We start from the raw sequence: 19,762 nt of genomic DNA, 5'->3' as shown, positions 1-19,762 counted from the left end.
GCATGATAGTTAACTCCTTTTTATTCATCTCAAGGCTTATCAATTCCTTGGTCGAGGCACCACACACAACTGCAAGTGTTCGGTGTTCAAACAATGATGTTATGGAAGCTTCTTTAATGGCAGCAGACTTATCTTCGTCATTTCTTCATGCTTGAGAGACTCCACTAGGGTCCCTTTTGTCCTCTCAGACTTCTGGTTTAATCAGTAGAGTCTGTCTATATGAAAGGTAGAGTCTTTCAAGAGGAAACAAGACAAACTTATTCAATCTGGAAGAGTATGGGGTTGCGTTATCCAGAGAACTTGTATGACCACTAATAATCCCGCACAAATTACAATCGTTAGCAACTCATGAGCAGCTTTCTTCCTTGAGGGGCCTAGAAACACTTAATGGAGATAATCACTTCATTGATCAGTCATGGTTACCTCCTCAAGGTCAATGAGCTCTAGAAAGCGTGTTGAGACCTTGAAGTTAGGCTTTGTCTCATGATTTTCCACCTCCGCTGATCTAGAACCGGGAATTGGATCAACAATGTCCTATGGCTCCTTTAGTCACACAAGAGAGGATGCCTCAATATGTAGCTCAATAAAGTCCCTCTTGGCGTAATTGTGAACCAAACCAAAAACTGGGAGATACGGTACTTTGTAAATAAAGGGACAACAGCTGGAAGGTTCAACTCTTCGGAGGCCGAAGTACTCTGAGCTCCCATGCTCTTGAAAGGAAGCAGTAACATATGGTAGATTAGCTTCAGAAAGGCAAAAGGAAGGGTGTGGCACCAACAGGCTCATAGGGATGTCATGTGAAGGTCTATTGATAGTGAGAGTCTTGCCGATGGTAATGCATACTAGATGAATGGCTCCATGAGCTTAAGAGCGTTCAGAGTTGTCTTGTGAAGACACCAGCTCCAACTTGATGGGAAGGTCTGTGTGTAGAATGGAGTCGTGTCATTTAGAGAAAATCAGGCCTGGGAATGTCCAAGTGTGTGTGTCTTTTTGAGTGGGGAAAAATACTTCCTACATATACTCTCTCCAAATGTAGGAAGATCTTTATGCATGTAGGCTAATGTAAATCCATTGTGTAGATTATTGATAAGCAGCAGTTGACAGGTTCCTTGCGACTAACATTGCCAGTATAGTAATACTTCATGATACAAAAATTTCTGCATAAGAAAATTCCATGATGCGAAACGAGATGAAGATTTTTCCCAATGCATATTGGGAAAAAAATTTCACGATAAGACACTGTTTGGTACGAGATTTGTCTGGCTGTCGAGACCAATTTTAAAATTTGGCCGCCGCCAGCTGTAATCTCGTAACCGTTCTCCCGCACTCCCATTGGTTTTCTCCCTACTCTGATGCTAGTTAACACCATAAAATCTTTCTCTCCTATTGGTCAGCATCTATCCCATCAGGCATCTATGCATAGGCATTCAACCATTTCATTTCAGCAACGCTATCGTTCACATTGAATTTGTGTTGGTGATTTCACTTTCGTGCTTTTAGTTATTGTATTGTATCGAGTTGCATTATTCAACTCATAGACATGGGTTCCAAGAATTGCTGAAGTGCAGGGAAAGAAGAAGAGGATGCTTTCTACAGAGATGAAGAATGAGATAAACAAGAAGTATGAGGCTGGCATGTGGTTAAGTGTGATCGCAATGGAATAATTTCTGCCATTTGTTAATGAGTTTCGAAAACACCAGAGTTATGTACTAAAACAACTCTGTACTGGGTAAGTTTCCAGTATGTACTCCTCCTCCTGGTACACATTGCTCTCAGAGCAATACGTACATTCTCACAAAAGTGGGGAGACAGATGGATTGAAGACATGGGCAATGCATTAAGTACAATAACAAAAGTTTTACATGCCAACATTTCTTTCCACTTTGGGATTTATTTCCAACAAGAGCAGGTCATAGCCTACCTATGTTTCTTCCCATTCAGGTCAACTCACAGCATGTATTGCTTCCACACACTCTCCCGAAAGACAGAGAGAGAGAATCTTCCAGGAAAGAATGTTAGCACCCCTCCCAATCAGAAATGGGTGTGCTCCGATTAAACGTGTTGTGCGTTCTTCCTACGAGATAACTCTTACCACTTGTACAGTATCCAAGTACAAGAGAGAGCAAGCAAGGTGCGTGTGAAGGCCCCTAACAAGTACCCAGACACCTCAATGTTGTGTGCTCCCAGGTTTCTTCCCGCTATGGGGACAAGTCTCGGCACTCGCTCAAAAAGAGAGGTTCCTGGTACTGTATTGCACTGTCAATCCCCCAACAAGAGGAATAGTAAGAGTTACGCATAGGGGACTACCAATTGGTCTTTTTTCTCTTTTGTGATGAAGTCTATTTTCTTACCTTTTTTTTCTAGACATTCCAACAAAGGAGAAACTTAAAGTTTGCCTTTTATAGGTTCATACAGATTGATGACCACTTCCATAAGGAAATCAATACCACAGGAACTGTATGAAACAGCACAACTAGAGATGTCCTTTTCACCTTTACAGGTACGTAAAGATACTGAAGGTTAGAAGTAAGGTGACGCCCCTCCACTTCACACTTGCAGCAGAAAAATCTCCTTTCTCCAACCGAGTATATTGATGTCATCATGACAAGGCCATACTGCCAAGGGAATAAACAGCAATCAGAAAAATTTGGATTTTGGAGATTTACGCAGAAAACCATCAGATTGAGAAAAAAAAAAAAAGCGCATATCCTTACTTCTCAAATATCCCCTCACACATGGCGATATGCCAACAAATTTAGCCAAAAGAAAATGCAGGTGATGATCTGGATAAGTATAATTTCCACCACCTTACGTGGAACACGTGCTCTATGCAGAAGATAAAAACAAAAAGCGGAGGATGCAGTAACCTATTGAGTGGGTTCCTGGGCTTACTGCTCCCCGCCAGTATCTACCACAATCTCTAAGTTTTAACAGCTGTGTCCAGCTTCATTAAAAGCCTACTCCTTATACAAAACAAGAGTTTGTATTTGTGTAGGAACAAAAGGTAAATTCAATAGAAAATTAGGATATTTCAGGGCTAAAGCTATGTCAATTTGGAAGAACACCAACTTATAGATATTGGTCGAGATAGGACCCCAATGTTCATTGAACCTTAAAATTTATAGCAAAACTTCTTTTACATAAGACCATTAATCCTTTGTATTGGACTACGCACCCACTATAGCTATGACATCACCTTGTAAGGGAAATTAATAAATTATTTTAAAATCTTTCCCTGGACCAACAATTTCAGAAGAGACCAGTTTCAAACAAAGCTTTCAATCTTTTATTATTTCCTGTATGGTATATTTTCTTTATACTTTACAAAAGAATCTTAAATTTATGCCCCTATGTTTCAAACATATGGAATATCTTTCTGCAAAATTATACTGTATCTTGCAACTGCTACCAGTTTAATTAATTGTCGTTAATTTATACATGACTTTCTCACATTTATGCACATAAATTACTTTCGTAAAATAAGCGTTTCATACTAGACGCTTGCGTAATGAATTATAATAGCAAATTATATAAAATTCAACCCTTTTAATCATGTTATTTGATAGCCTTTAGCATTATTTTTTCTTCAGGGTAACTTTTCTTTTTGCTCTTTACTATCATTTAAATAATTTAGGAGGATAGATGAAAGAAGAAAATCAGAAAAAAAATATTTATTTGCAGTTTAAAAGAGTTGAGGAAAATTAATTGGTATTTATCCTCTAAAATAAATAGTATTAGAAATAAAGTAAGAAGATATGTAAACAATGCTCTAGAAAAAACACACTATACAACTATTTACAGCTATGACCTTCCCTCAATGATGAAGTAACAAAGAAATGAGAATTGCAGGTTAATGAATATAGTTGATAAAAAAATACTGTAAATATGAAGAACATACTGTACTATGAAGGAGATAGTGTATGATAATATTTATGGAAGAGGGTATTGAACAGTGACTAGTTTAAACAAAAGGAAAAAAAATGAATATAGGGAAAACCTTGAAGAGTAAATAATTAAATGTTAAAGAATTGGTAAATCCTTGTAATCTAAAATGTCAGTGTTCTTTATGAAAATAAACCAATTTCATCATTAGTTGCCAGTTCTCTCATAGGGAAGGGGTGGTGGGACGGGCAAATGGTCGCCGACGGGCACGTACCCTTGGTGCCCAGCAGTGAAGGTCAGAGCGATAGGGACTCCTTCTGGGGCAGTGTAGCTGTAAAGGGGATATTTCTCATTAACATGTAATGGTGAAATTGACGGGTACCATATATAAATACAGTACTGTACATATGTTAGCAGAAAGCCTTGACCCTCCAATGGTAATAAGAACTGTGTTTTTGTCCTGAGTTTAACCTGTTTTGTCAAGAAAATCTAGTTTCAACTGCTGGAAAACTAATATTCTCTGGAACTGTATCCCACCAACAAAAGACATCTAATATTATAACAAGGAAATTAGACAAAGGAGTAAAGAATTTCTGGAGAAATCATTCAAGAAATTGAATGTCCCTCACCCATCCCCAAAAAAGTTGTCAGTAAGCAATGGTTTGGGGACAATTGACTGAGCAATGCTTGATTTATAATCTGTATCAAAACAAAACCAGTACTTCAGGGTGATCAATAAGCAAGTTCTCATTTTAATTATGTAGGCTATTAGTTATGGAAAATACTTGTCACATCATTGTTAAAATAGAATTAAAGATAAATTACCTCCAATGACATATGTATGGGTATTCAACATGCATAAAATCCTCAAGGGATGATTTGTAAAATCTAATATTTTGATTAAGTCTGTTCATGAGCATAATAAGTGCAAAGTTAATGTTAGTGGAGTTCGAGTCCTATCAAATGGATTTCCAGTGAACAGCGGAGTACTCCAATGAATCTGTTGTTACCTATGTTGTTTATTAACCTCATGGATTTTGTAATGCATAGAACAGTTGGAGATAGTTGAGAAGGATTGGACTGAATTGGTCAAAGGAAGTTGGCTAACCAAGAGTATGCTGATAATGCGGTCCCTATTAGCAGAACACCACAGGATTTGCAATACTAGCTTACAAGAATGCATGAAATATTACAGGAGGCTGCGCTCAAGATAAATAGAAGACAGATGTTGAGAATGGAAGATGAAATATCATTGGAAGGAGAAATGATTAATGAAGTGGAATCATTTAAATATTTAGGATCTATGATCTCTACTAGAGTATTAAGAATTGGAGTTTAATGAAAAATGGAAAAAAAAATCAGACAATGGCTGGGTTAAGTAAAATTTGGAAATCAAATCGTCTGAAAATACATATAAAAATCAGGTTACATATCAGTGAGATCTGTGTTACTGTATGGACAAGAGTCGTGGTATGCCAATGAAACAAAGTCAAACAGCTTTAGTAGATTTGAGAACAAAGCCCTCGGGAGAATATTTGGAGTCAAATAGCAAGACAGGATTAGAAATGAAACTATAAGAGTTTACTCGAGTGCCATACATGGATGAGATCATGACGAGAGGTAGGAGATGGTTTGGGCATGTTCTTTGCACACCCTAATAACAATAGAGATTAGTTCACCAAACTTTCAATTGGGCTTTACAAGGCACTAGAGGAGTTGAAAGACCCAGGACTACATGGCTGAGGACTATGAAGAGTGGAGTAGGTAATGATTGAAGCGTAAAGTAGGCAATGATGAATTAAAAGCTCAAGATGGTGATAACTGGTGAAATCTAACCAAGCCCCTTTGCGTCAATAGGCGTAGGAGAGGATGATGGTCTTGTGTTAGGAAGTATCAAAGGAAGTAATACAAACTTAAATTGAACAAGGGAGAGTTTTTTTGTATTGAAGTAGGTATGTAAGAAAGATGTCTTAAGGTTTGTTATAGAAAAAATACTGTATGGATGGAACAATAACAGAACTATGCTTTTGGAAGAACTTTTTAAGAAGTTTGAAAACTGTAATTAGCTCATATTTATTTGGCTAAATTTAATTTTAAAATGCATATATTTCATGTTAAAGTAACCAACTATTTTGGCCATTATAGATAGAACAAAAAGAAAGATTTAAAGAGGCTATTTTACATTATTTGAATTTTACATTATTTGATTAAATAAGTTTTTTTTTTTATTTCAGCGGAATATTGAAATGGAACTTATAAATGCCGGAGACTTTCAAATTATAAAAATTTCATTACGTAAAACTTTAATAGCAACATTTTTAAATAAATGTTTTGTACTAATGTTCTTTTGAACACCAAAAATTTAATCTAATGCATTCAAACTAATAAAAGACTTCATAAATAAGCAATGTGGGAGAATTTATTCTAAAATAACAAGGTCTTGCAAATTTACTCTTTTGATATCCATGTTAGATTATCACAGTAGATGGCTTGTAAATCAAAAAACTATCAAATGCAAGAGTTAAGAGGTAAGTAGTTCAGTCTCCCACTAAATTTAAAAGTTTACGTTTTCTATGAAACGCAAATAAGTTGGTGAGGCGCGTTTTTTATGAATATAGAAGTGTGAACGATCTTGCTAAATTTGGGACAGAAGGTAGTGAATACCCTTTTAGTGAGATTACCTTTCATCTCTGAATTAGCTTAACAACCAATCATACGTCTCGCTGTCATTCTTGGGAAATATATTAGCGAAGTATGCAACTTTTTGTCAATACATTACAGCTAAACGCTTGCCTTAACTTGAATGAAACACTGGCAAATATGTCTTGGCATCTCGTCACTTCCTTAACAGCTAACCCTTTTTATTTATTTGATGTATAGGCTGCACTGGTCTGTTTTTAACGCCATAAGACATTCCTACTTTGTTCCTATTCCTAATGTAAGCAAAGCATTTGACATTTGAAGCTTAATACTTGGAAAATTCACCATTCCTAAATTGGAATTTATCAAATTAAACTACTGTATTTTTTAAGCTTCAGAAATATGCAAATATCGAGACAGGCAAATATTGAGACACACAAATCGATGATTAATTTAAGCAACAAGAAAACGCCCAATTTGCATGTAAACCTTTCGAGACTCTCCATACAAGTAAAACCTAAAGCACCTCGTTATATTATATCAATATCCATGCCCTAATTCAATGATATCGTGTTACTAAATTGAATTAATTAACAATAAATCTTTTCCTTCAATCCTTACCTCCATGCTCCTTCTGATTCCTGTCCGTCATTCTGTCTTCCAGCCTCTGTCCTCTTGATGCCGTTTCCTGTCTCAATATCGAAGGTGTACTCGCCATAAGCGTTCTGGGTTCGGTCGTCCTTCAAGATTGGGATGGGTGCATTGTAGTCAGCCAAGACAACGGCCACTAAGCACGTGAACTGCAATTATTTAGTGTGTAAAAATTTCAAAGAGACTTAAGTGAATAGATTTTCCGTTTGAATAAAAGGAACAAGCCAAATATCTTGTTTACTAACTACCCAATTTATAGCTGTTCTCCTTGGATACGACCTTGTCTCTTCTTGAACTTTATAAGGAGTTAACCATAGCTACTGTACATTTGAGTATTGAACCTCACAGAGGCCACAGCTCAGAACTATAGGGTTCAGATTCATAAATCGTAGAATAAAAGTCTTGTGATACAAGAGAAAACAGATATAAATAAACTTTAATTAGGAGACCTCAAACACCAGAAAGGGCTATTTGAAAATAACTGTTTACAAATCTTTGCCGTACTGACGCCCACTACAATAGTTATTAGCTCAATTGCCTTAGAATTAAAAACTATTGTAAATAAAAAAAAAATTAACGTTTCTACAGGAGGATGAAACACGATACATAGCTGTAAGATTAAACAAAATTACGATTACTGTTGGAAATCAAGAGAAAAAGTTTAACAATCAGCAATTACTCTCGGGTCAAAAAGAAACAAAAATTAATTAATATATATATATACCAATTACTAATATGCAAACGAAGTTAAAAGTTTAAAGCGAAGTAATTTTAAAACCAGTATTTCTCAAGTTTCATGTCCTCCGATTAAAAAAAAAAAAACAGTAATCCCTTAGAGAATGAACAATAATCTCTCTTTTTCTTGAACTATTGTTGTACCTTTCTGTGACAATACATTTTACTAAATACGTTAAGAATGCATTTCAAATATGAGGCCCCGAGACAATACAATAAGCTTCCGCTAACATCTGAAAGACTGGAGACATTAAGGCTTTCAGGAGAAAACTAGACACTTTCTTGTTTACCAACGGCTTTCATATATGGTTTTGACAATACACGAGAAATATGAGGGTGCAAAATGCCGCATACCTTGGAATGTATACAATAAAATTATGTATGAAAGGTCATGTAGAGAGTAGGGTTCCCCTACGGTATAGGCCCAGAAAAGCAGCCCTTACAGTAGAGTGATTCTTTACCCTTCTATAGTCAATTCTCTTTGGTGAGGCAGATTTGCACCGACTTGCAGAGGTGTCCTTTTAGCTCGGAACAGTTTTCTGATCGCCGATTGGTTGGACAAGATAATTCTAACTAATCAGATAGCAAGAAACTTTTCCGAGCTAAAAGGGCACCGCTGCGAGTCGGTGCGAATCTGCCTTACTAAAAAAAATTAGAGTACAGGTATTAAACTTTTATGTATATTAAAACCAATATTGTTAGTGGTAAACATAAGACATTTGTTAGAAGCTTAGTACTAAACTGCCACAAGTAAAGAAAAACAAAATAAAACGACTAATGATCAAACGCAGGAAGAGTAGCCATTTCGTTCAGGTTATAAAACCGTAACAGTAAAAAGCAAATATACTGAATGGCATTTTAGTATTCTATCTCTCTAAAATATAATTTTCAAGCGATATGTAAACAAGCAAAGAAAATGAACCAGCCAGCAACTTTAACGCATTAAAACACCATTTGCGGAATCAAATCTGAATATTTTATCTCTAAAACATTTTAAAATATCTAAATTCGTTGAGAAATTAACCTAGTCAGGAACTTCAATCCATTATGAAACCGTCGATGGAATAATAATAATAATAATAATAATAATAATAATAATAATAATAATAATAATAATAATAATAATAATAAATAACAATAACAAAAAGAAATTAGTCCTCTTCACGAAACTTAGAAAAATATACACACCATAATACAGTCAGGAACTTCAATACATTATGAAACCATCGATGGAATAATAATAAAAAAAAACTAGTCTTGACGAAACTTAGAAAAATGTATACACCATAATACAGTACTCACAACTAGAAGACGGTTCATGTTGGTTTGTATGGCTCTGAAGCGAACAGATGACTCTAGTCTGAGAAGGACATGCCTTTGTTTATATACTTTCCCGACTATTTAATGACCAACCCCCACAAACCACTCAAGGAGGAGGATCATTCCCACCCACTCCACTCGGCAAACACAACCGCCACCCACCTCCATCTGGTTTTCAACCACGCCCCTACGCCCGTAGGTACCACGATTTAACCATGATCAGTAACTTGTAAACCGTATTATTAATAAAATTAATTATTATTATTATTATTATTATTATTATTATTATTATTATTATTATCATTATTATTATTATTATTATTATTATTATTATTAAGCTACTACCCTAGTTGGAAAAGTAGGATGCTATAAGCCCAGGGGCTCCAACAGGGAAAATAGCCCAGTGAGGAAAGGAAAAGGAAAAATAAAATTTTTAAGAACAGCAACATTAAAATAAAGATCTATATCAACAATAAACACTTTAACAAAACAAGAGGAAGAGAAATAAGATAGTGTGCCCGAGTTTACTCTCAAACAAGATAACTAACCCATGACAGTGAAAGACCATGGTACAGAGGCTACTATTATTATTATTATTATTATTATTATTATTATTACTTGCTACGCTACAACTCTAGTTGGAAAAAGCAGAATGCTGTAAGCCCATGGGCCCCAACAGGGAAAATAGCCTAGTGAGGAAAGGAAACAAGGAAAAATAAAACATTTTAAGAACAGTATCAAAAATATTTCCTATATAAACTATAAAAACTTTAACAAAACAAGAAGATAAATTAGATAGAATAGTATGCCATAGTGTACCCTCAAGCAAGATAACTCTAACCCAAGACAGTGAAAGACCATGGTATAGAGGCTATGGCACTAACCAAGACTAGAGAACAATGGTTTGCTTTTGGAAGTGTCCTTCTCCTAGAAGAGCTGATTGCCATAGCTAAAAGTCTCTCTTCTACCCTTACCAAGAGGAAAGTAGCCATTGAACAATTACAGTGATGTACCCTTTATTCGTTTATGCTGCTAATTTTTTTCTTCAGAACATAATGGATGACTAAATTCTTTCATTTTATTAAGTCTAAAAAGCCTGAATAAAGCGTGTACCAAATGACAAAAATCCCGACTCCATGAAACCTACAGTGTATTCATGTACAGTTGGCTTCATTAATTCCGGTACACTTCTTGGGAAGCTAAGAAGACGTCAGTGTACCGGAATTAATGATGGCATCTGTACTTCTAATGGTAATATTTCACATTAGTTAAGATTTAGAAACGACAAACGTCTTAAAGTCGAAAGAAATTGTGCATTTTTTCCCCCTCCCAGTATATTTGACCTTACCATTGGATACAATGTAAACAAAATTGCAACACCATTGCTTACTACTGCTACAAATAATACTGCAAATGTATTAATACAATCATAAGAATTTATTGCCTATAGAAAAACGAACCGTTAGAAGAAATCCAGAGAAATATTTCTAATGCCATTATTAAGTAGTAGTAGTAGTAGTAGTAGTAGTAGTAGTAGTAGTAGTATTCTATCTTATTTCTCTTCCTCTTGTTTGATTAAATTTTTTTTAGTTTATATAGGAGATATTTAATTTAATGTTACTCTTCTTGAAGTATTTTATTTTTCCTTAAGTTTCCTTTCCTCACTGGGCTATTTTCCCTGTTGGAGCCCTTGGGCTTATAGCATCCTGCTTTTCCAAATAGGGTTGTAGCCTGGCAAGTAATAATAATTAAATAATAACAATAATTAGATAACAATAAAATAATTGAAATAATAAAATAATTAAAATATTAATAACATAATAATAAGATAATAAAATAATAATAAGATAATAAAATAATAAGAAGATTATAAAATAATGATAAAATAATAAAATAAAATAAAATGATAATAAAATAAAATAATAAAATAAAAAAAAACAAAAATAAAAGTAATAATAATAATAATAATAATAATAATAATAATAATAATAATAATAATAATAATGGTAGTAGTAGTAGTAGTAGTATTAGTAGTAGTAGTAGTAGTAGTATTATGAGGAAGGAGGAGGAGGAGGAGGAATAAAGGCAAGAACTCAACCCCACCCTCATACACTACCACCATTAATAATAATTTCACTTTCTACTTATTATTCGGCCTTTGCCCTCAAGTGTATGGCGAGTAGCCTACACACACATATTATGAAGTGAAGGACTGTTTTTAAAGTTATATTACTTTTCTATCTTAATAGCTGGAGATCGGAAACTTTGAAAAAAATAATCTCCGTAACAGAAAAATTACTACCACTGGTCTTTCATGATCATAGTTTTCACTTCATACACAAATGTGTAGTTTGGGAGTGTAGTTAGAAAGTTTGTAAAGAAATAGGTACCTCGGGAAATCATGTCTGTCTTCTATTTTGATGGTTTTAAGGCTTGAGAGAACTGGCTACATAGGAATATAATCTTTTTAAAATTTTTGCTACTAAGTTTCACTTGATTAAATAAAGTAATACGTGAATAACATTATTAAGTAATAAAATAAATAAATTTTCCGTTTATAATTCTATCAAAAAAAAAAAAAAAAAAAAATTAGAATAATGCCATCCCCTATCTAATTACATCGATATTTTTGTCCGACATCTGAGTTCAAATGAGATTCTAAGCATTCCCTACTACATATAACTACCTACTGAATATAAACTAGATTACGAATCTTAGGCCAGAGGCCAGGTATCTATACGGCCCTGTGAGGTCAAACAGCGCAGTAATGAATATCTAAATTGGGAAAAAAAAGTTTTAACCATATTAATAACTGCAATCATACACTTGGATTTATCAATCGCAAAAATAAATATTTCACTAAAATGAACGATTTCATGTAGATACCCAAGTGCACTGTCTACTCTACGAGACCAGCAATAGATTTGTCAAAGAGATTGTATTTCCTAAGTTGATGCACATCTTGAGCAGTAGGGTAAACCAGAATGTACTCAACCGACAGTAGGCCTAATCTGGCCAATGAACGCACTCTTGGTGCACTATTACTATCTAGACTGAGTACAATATAGTGTGCGAGGCCTGACCTTACAGTATATGAAGAAATTCATAGCATTTAAAATATTAATAAGAAATTAACGTATACTTTAACCTACTCCAGTTTCTCGCAAATGTTCGAACTTCTATCTATACATACATACATACATACATTCATACACAAGTCCATGAATAATATACATACCGAAATATATCGTACACGCACAGTTTCTTAAATTGTAAATTCTCAACTGATAGGTCTTTTATCCAATCTTGAACACTAGCTAAAACCTAGCCATTGAATTCTGACAAAATACAGCACAACCCAACCCTTCTCTTCCTAAAATTGTCCCTATGGATCTCTCTTGGAAATCAATCTATCAAGAGCACTAGCCGACGCTTTATTCTACGTGTTACTATAGGGTCTACCAATTAAATTCTACGTGTTACGATGGGGTCTACTAATTCATCATGTTTCTATCTTAGTGCATCAATTTCTAACTTAAAATTTGACCACCTATTTCTTAAAAGGAAAGAGAAATCTGAAACGATATATAATGTGTAACTTTAAAACATACGAAGGACTTAGAAAATTTAGAAAAAGGTTAATTTTTCATTTACAGAGAATTAGGAAAGAAACTAACAGCTTCAGAAAGCTCATTTTGAAGCCACTCATTCTCTTAGTAAAGCAGCTGTTTGTGGAAAGGCACAGTGCACAAACATTCAAATTAATGTGACAACACAACCAGTCAAGTGTATTTAGCGTCCCATTAAATATCTGAAAGTATTATGACATAATCATAGAAGATTCAGAAAATATCTTCTTGGCGGTATGTGAGAAAAGGTTGCTGGAGACTTGTAAAAGAAAACAAGGTGGTAACAAAGTCCCCATAATAAGAGCACCGACATAGAATATAGAAAAAGGTCCTAACATCTTAGAAAAATACGAGAGAGAGAGAGAGAGAGAGAGGAGAGAGAGAGAGAGAGAGAGAGAGAGAGAGAGAGAGAGAGAGAGAGAGTACAAATTTCTGATTGGCAATTCTATAAATCGATTAAATTCAATCACTGATATACCTTTAAGAATAAAGTTTAATCGATTTACCTTTGAAGTATCTACACTTACAAGACGTACTATAGATAAGATTCAGATAACAGTATCTCATAGTACTTCAAAGATTAAATCTAATAGCTAAATGACGTTGGGAAATGATCGAACATGGTTATACACAAACATAATCCGAAATATGGCAGAAAGATAAAATCAATGATACATCACACCTTATGAAGACAGTAATTGTTTGTACGGGTAAATATACATGTGCATAAAGGCTTGGTAGGTCAGTATTACGGTTCTTCAAGAATGGTGTAATTGTTTGTACATGTAAATATATATATACATAAAGACTTGGTAGGTCAGTATTACAGTTCTTCAAGAATGGTGTAATTGTTTGTACAGGTAACCCTTCAGAGGAAAATTTATTCTGAAAATAAAAACTACACTTCTAGTTATTTGGAAGCTGTCAAGAGCCTACGTAAAAGTCCGGAATTATAAGGATCTTTAATGGGAGCTTACTTTTAGACAAGTGTCCAAATCAGTCACAGATTATCTCAGGTTGAATTCTAAACCAATATAAAATTGTAGCGTTTGTCACCATGAATTAATTTTTACTTGGACGCAAATACCTTGACAGTGTAATACACAAGACTCCGATGAATACTAGTAAATTTTTAATCACCAGTCTCTCTAATAAGAGTTCTTTCCCTTATAGTCGAATTCATCTTTACATATACTCCAGCAAAGTGGAAATTTCGAATTATAAACCTGAATCACTCATAAACCATTTTAAAGTTTATATAGGAAATATTTATTTTAATGTTACTATTCTTAAATTATTTTATTTTTCCTTGTTTCCTTTCCTCACTGGGCTATTTTCCTTGTTGGGGCCCCTGGGCTTATAGCATCCTGCTTTTCCAATTAGGGTTTTAGCTTAGCATTTAATAATAATAATAATAATAATAATAATAATAATAATAATAATAAAGCTAATTCTTAACTTTCCCCAAATTAAGGACAGCCAGCGAAAGCACCAGAATGAAAACGACACTCGAGGAAAAGGCGAAAGTGAAAGCATTAGAAATGTAATTAAAGAGGTGCAAAAGCAGGTAAAGAATGGAGAGGATAATGAATAAACAAGATAAAAAAATTGATACCTGTGGGAAACCCATCTGGCCATAATTAAAGGGAAAAGCGCGCCAGATGTCATGCGGTCTACAAGGATGTCCAAGTTTAGGGAGAAGGAATTTTAAGATTGAATAAGAGGGGTTCAGTTCGGAGATCACCCCCTTCTCCCCCCCCCATCCCCCCTTCTCCCCCCCCCCCCCCCCCATCCCCCCTTCATCCTTTCGACGCCACAGAGTGACAGGGAAAGTTTGACTTTTAGAGTATGGTAAATTACGGTAGTGGTAAATTACGGTAGTTCACTTGTAAATTACCTTTCGGAAAGACGCAAATGTCTTGCGCTGTAGATCGCATTACGTAACTCTCTCTCCTCTCTCTCTCTCTCTCTCTCTCTCTCTCTCTCTCTCTCTCTCTCTCTCTCGTAAGAATATCCAGTTAATTATGACAAAGTAACGCCAGTCAGCATCCACGAACTTGAACAATTTTAAAAACTTTCCCATTAAACGTATAGAGATAAAAGTTAATATTAAATTACATAAAATCTCATTTAATGTCAAAACTTCATCATATCTCAATTACCTAATGCACTAATAACAAAAATATCTCTTACAGAAATATAATAATTTATATAATTCTTAGGGGATGGGGTGTCAATTCTTACAAGTCCATCACGTGTTCTTGGTTTAAAGTGTTTAAATATCTGCCCTTGTGAAAAAAACTTCCTTAAGGTCACATTTTTCAGAAATGTTCAGTTGTAAAATATCTCTCCCAGGAGTAAAATATCTGCTCCAGAAATAGAATGTTTTCCGAAGAGTAAAATAACACTCCTTGAAGTAAAATCTCCATGGAGTAAAGTATATTCCCAAAAGTAAAATGTCTTCAGAGGAGTAAAATGTCTTCAGAGGAATAAAATCTCTCCTCACCCATACCCCGCCTCTATAGTAAAAGATTCGTCATGGAATAATAGAATATCTCCCTATAGGAATGAAACATTTGAACTAGGGATAATATATATGGCCCTTTAGTAAAACATCTCCTCTATGAGTAAAATAAATGACCTAAGAGTAAATTAAGACCTAAGAGTAAAATATCTGCCCTAGGAGTAAAATAAATGACCTAAGAGTAAAATAAATGGCCTAAGAGTAAAATAAATGGCCTAAGAGTAAAATATCTGCCCTAGGAGTAAAATAAATGACCTAAGAATAAAATAAATGAGCTAAGAGTAAATTATCTGCCCTAGGAGTAAAATAAATGACATGAGTAAAATAAATGAGCTAAGAATAAAATATCTGCCCTAGGAGTAAAATAAATGACATAAGAGTACAATAAATGAGCTAAGAGTAAAATATCTGCCCTAGGAGTAAAATAAATGACATAAGAGTACAATAAATGAGCTAAGAGTAAAATATCTGCCCTAGGAGTAAAATAAATGACATAAGAGTACAATAAATGAGCTAAGAGTAAAATATCTGCCCTAGGAGTAAAATAAATGACATAAGAGTACAATAAATGAGCTAAGAGTAAAATATCTGCCCTAGGAGTAAAAATAAATGACAAGAGTAAAATAAATGACAAGAGTAATATAAATGAGCTAAGAGAAAAATATCTGCCCTACGAGTAAAATACATGACCTAAGAGTAAAATATCTGCCGTAGGATGAAAATATCTACCCTATTTTTCCCAGGTGTAAAACACCTCTCCCAAATACAGTAAAATCTACTAAAGTTTATCGTAATATCCAAATGTTATTTCGGTTTGATGACTGGTCAAGTTAATTCTTACTAAGTGAATAATGGTACTGGAACCTTATTTCTTAAAGATGCAAGAATGCTACTTTCTCTCATATTCATCACTAAGATATGTAGAGAGAGAGAGAGAGAGAGAGAGAGAGAGAGAGGAGAGAGAGAGAGAGAGAGAGAGAGAGAGAGAGAGAGAGAGAGAGAGAGAATCCGCTGTCTTTTCGAAATGAAACGAGAACATGCCATAATTTATGTCACCAAATATGACAATCTTATCCATTTACATATTACCTCTTTTTTCCCATTTGGCCTCATTATTTCGGCCTTATTCTAGCCTGCGAAATATGGCTTAGAAGTTAATGGCCTTCTAGAACATGTATGCACAACATCGGTTGAAAGTTTTATTACAAATGTGGAGACATTAATTTTTGAAAAGTATCTGCTTAAACAATTACGCATGCTAGATCAAATTTGATACCAAATCACACACGAGATACATCGAGATATACTTACCAAATGTAGAAGTATTTACCAAATCTAGAGCATTTCGATACACTGAATACTAACTGAATTTATACGCTCGATACAGCTAAAAACAATGGATGATGATGATAATTATGACGAGGCATTAGACTAGGGGATGAACTACTAGTATCACTAAATTATAAATGTGTAACACTCGAGGTAAATCATCATCTGAATCTGTGACAATTAGGTTGCAACAGCAACAACAACAACTTAATGATGATTATAACAACAATCATCGTTAACATAATGAAATAGTAGCATTAGTTAAGTGTCTGAATATCATTTTTCAATGTAAATGATAATTTTAAGAGATAAGTTAAATTTACTCTTTACGTAATCATAGACTGGGAGTAAAGACGGTAATTCTGATTCGTATGGAGAGTGGACACCAGCTTGGAGAGGTTAACCACAAGCTTTCTCTACTTACGGGCTGGAATTTTCGCTGGTTTACAAGTAAATTCACTTGGAAATAAAGAGGGGCACATGACCCCCCCCCTCTCTCTCTCTCTCTCTCTCTCTCTCTCTCTCTCTCTCTCTTAGAAATGTTGGAGATACATCTTTATGTGATTACGTCATGATTACGTCAACCAGCCGCCCGTTGAGATACTACCGCTAGAGTTATAGGGTCCTTTGACTGGCCAGACAGTACTACATTGGTTTCTTCTCTTTGGTTATGGTTCTTTCCCTTTGCCTAGATATACACCGAGTAGTCTGGCCTATTCTTTACATATTCTACTCTGTCCTCATACAACTGACAACACTGTGATTATCAAACAATTCTTGTTCACCCAAGGGGTTAAGTACTGTACTGTAATTGTTCAGTGGCTACTCTCCTCTTGGTAAGGGTATATAAGAGACACTTTAGCTATGGTAAGCAGCTCTTCTAGGAGAAGGACACTCCAAATTCAAACCATTGTTCACTAGTCTTAGGTAGTGTCATGTCCTCTGTACCATGGTCTTCCACTATCTTGTGTTAGAGTTCTCTTGCTTGAGGGTACACTCGGGCACACTATTCTATCTAATTTCTCTTCCTCTTGTTTTGTTAAAGTATTTATAGTTTAATTAGGAAATATTTATTTCAATGTTGTTACTGCTCTTGAAATTTTTTATTTTCCCTTGTTTCCTTTTATCACTGGCCTATTTTCCCTGTTGGGGCCCCTGGGCTTATAGCATCCTGGTTTTCCAACATGGGTTGTAGCTTAGCAAGTAATAACAATAATAACACCACTGAGGTACAGAAAAGAGTTTTCAGTTATTCAATTCCCTTTATCATCGATCTGTTCCAAAATCGTTTATCTTATCTATTAACTTATCAATACCAAGGTAAAATTCTCGAGTATGCATTTATTAAATACTTTCTGGAAAAAAGCAACACCATAACTGACATGGCCTTTTAGGAATAAATCTATAGATCTTATGACTTAAAGACGAAGTTCCATATAGCTGAATGACAAACCTTTGAGTAAAAGCAAATAAACCTTTCATGATGGAAGTGAAACCTTTGAGTAAAAGCAAATAAACCTTTCATGATGGAAGTGAAACCTTTGAGTAAAAGCAAATAAACCTTTCATGATAAAAGTGAAACCTTTGAGTAAAAGCAAATAAACCTTTCATGATAAAAGTGAAACCTTTGAGTAAAAACAAATAAACCTTTCACGATGGAAGTGAAACCTTTTGAGTAAAAGCAAATAAACCTTTCATGATGAAGTGAAACCTTTGAGTAAAAGCAAACAAACCTTTCATGATGGAAGTGAAACCTTTGAGTAAAAGCAAATAAACCTTTCATGATGGAAGTGAAACCTTTGAGTAAAAGCAAATAAACCTTTCATGATGGAAGTGAAACCTTTGAGTAAAAGCAAATAAACCTTTCATGATGGAAGTGAAACCTTTGAGTAAAAGCAAACAAACCTGACTGGACAAACAAATATAAAAGCAAAATCAGTAATACAAGTCGTGAATCTGGAATATTAGGACTTCAAACAAAATCATTATTGGCAGATAAATTTTAAAGAAGAAATCTAAAGCTAAGCAGGTTACAAAGCCACAAATACCCTTGAAAGTCAAGAATGCTTCGATATTATCACTTAACCTTCGTGTATTGGCTTTTAAAATTGGTTAAGTTTAAAGATTAAAGAATAAGAAAAGCAGACCATTGTTAAATTTCTCTAATGGTTCTTGATGCATTTCCTTACATCGTTTATTTTGAGAAGAGGACTCGAAGGCCGAGTTTATCAATCTGTTAATAATATTGTAAAAAAAAAGAAAAAAAAAAGTTTAGATTTTTGAAATCAAGGTTCAAGGTTCTGGAAAACTGATTAAAGGCTGTGATAAGGAAATTTGGGATACAGAGGTGATATCTAAAATATTTGAAGGGAATTTGGATATAAATGTTATATCTCTAAAATAAATTATCTTAAAAGGAAAATTTGGATACCGAGATGATATGTAAAAGAAATCATATACAGAAAATTTGGATATAAAAGAGATATCTAAAATAAATTATCTTAAAAGAAAATTTAGATAGAGAGAGGACATCTAAAAGAAATTATTTTAAAAAAAATTTGGATGCGAAGGTGATAGCTAAAATAAATTATCTTAAAAAGAAAATTTGGATACAGATGACATCTAAAAGAAATTACTAAAGAAAATTTGGATACAAAGGTGATATCTAAAATAGATTATCTTAAAAGAAAATTTGGATACAAAGGTAACATCTAAAATAGATTATAAAGAAAATTGATACAAAGGTCATATCTAAAATAGATTATACAGAGGTGATATCTGATAAAAAATCTTATAAAACAGCTAAGACATAGTATGAGCTGATAAAAAGAATCACTGTTACTCACCGGGTTATGACATCTGACATTAAAAATGATGGCGGGGAAAACTTTAGATGTGGCATTACTGCTCCATTGAAGTACTGCCAAGACCTGTAGATAACCTATATTTGCCTCAAGTACCACACAGTATAACCATCAAACCTTATTTAATCAACAAATTGGTGATAGTCGAATGGTGTCCTTTAGCTTGGCATGAACCAAAGAACCTTTCC

At 34.3% G+C, this 19,762-nt stretch overlaps 1 protein-coding gene across 2 annotated transcripts in view; it reads right to left on the bottom strand.

Annotated features, from left to right (window-relative positions):
- Nucleotides 1-3,670: 3,670 nt before the first annotated feature.
- Nucleotides 3,671-19,762, bottom strand: part of LOC137628758 (pupal cuticle protein Edg-78E-like) — a 157,578-nt gene continuing 141,486 nt past the window's right edge. Inside the window, exons 1-3 of one of the 2 annotated variants that reach the window (XM_068359949.1) lie at nucleotides 9,211-9,323; nucleotides 7,144-7,322; nucleotides 3,671-4,213 (exon numbers count right to left, since the gene is read on the bottom strand). In XM_068359949.1, coding sequence (XP_068216050.1) covers nucleotides 4,090-4,213; nucleotides 7,144-7,322; nucleotides 9,211-9,228 — 321 coding nt within the window. In that variant the 5' untranslated portion in view covers nucleotides 9,229-9,323 and the 3' untranslated portion in view covers nucleotides 3,671-4,089. Of the gene's footprint in view, nucleotides 4,214-7,143; nucleotides 7,323-9,210; nucleotides 9,324-19,762 lie in introns of those variants that run through there. The other variant, XM_068359948.1, reaches the window with a different exon arrangement.

This window comes from Palaemon carinicauda, chromosome 36 (assembly GCF_036898095.1).
Source record: "Palaemon carinicauda isolate YSFRI2023 chromosome 36, ASM3689809v2, whole genome shotgun sequence".
In the NCBI taxonomy this organism is placed as follows: Eukaryota; Metazoa; Arthropoda; class Malacostraca; order Decapoda; family Palaemonidae; genus Palaemon; species Palaemon carinicauda.
The sequence above is the reverse complement of the archived record's forward strand: the minus strand, read 5'-3'. Positions and strand labels throughout refer to the sequence as shown.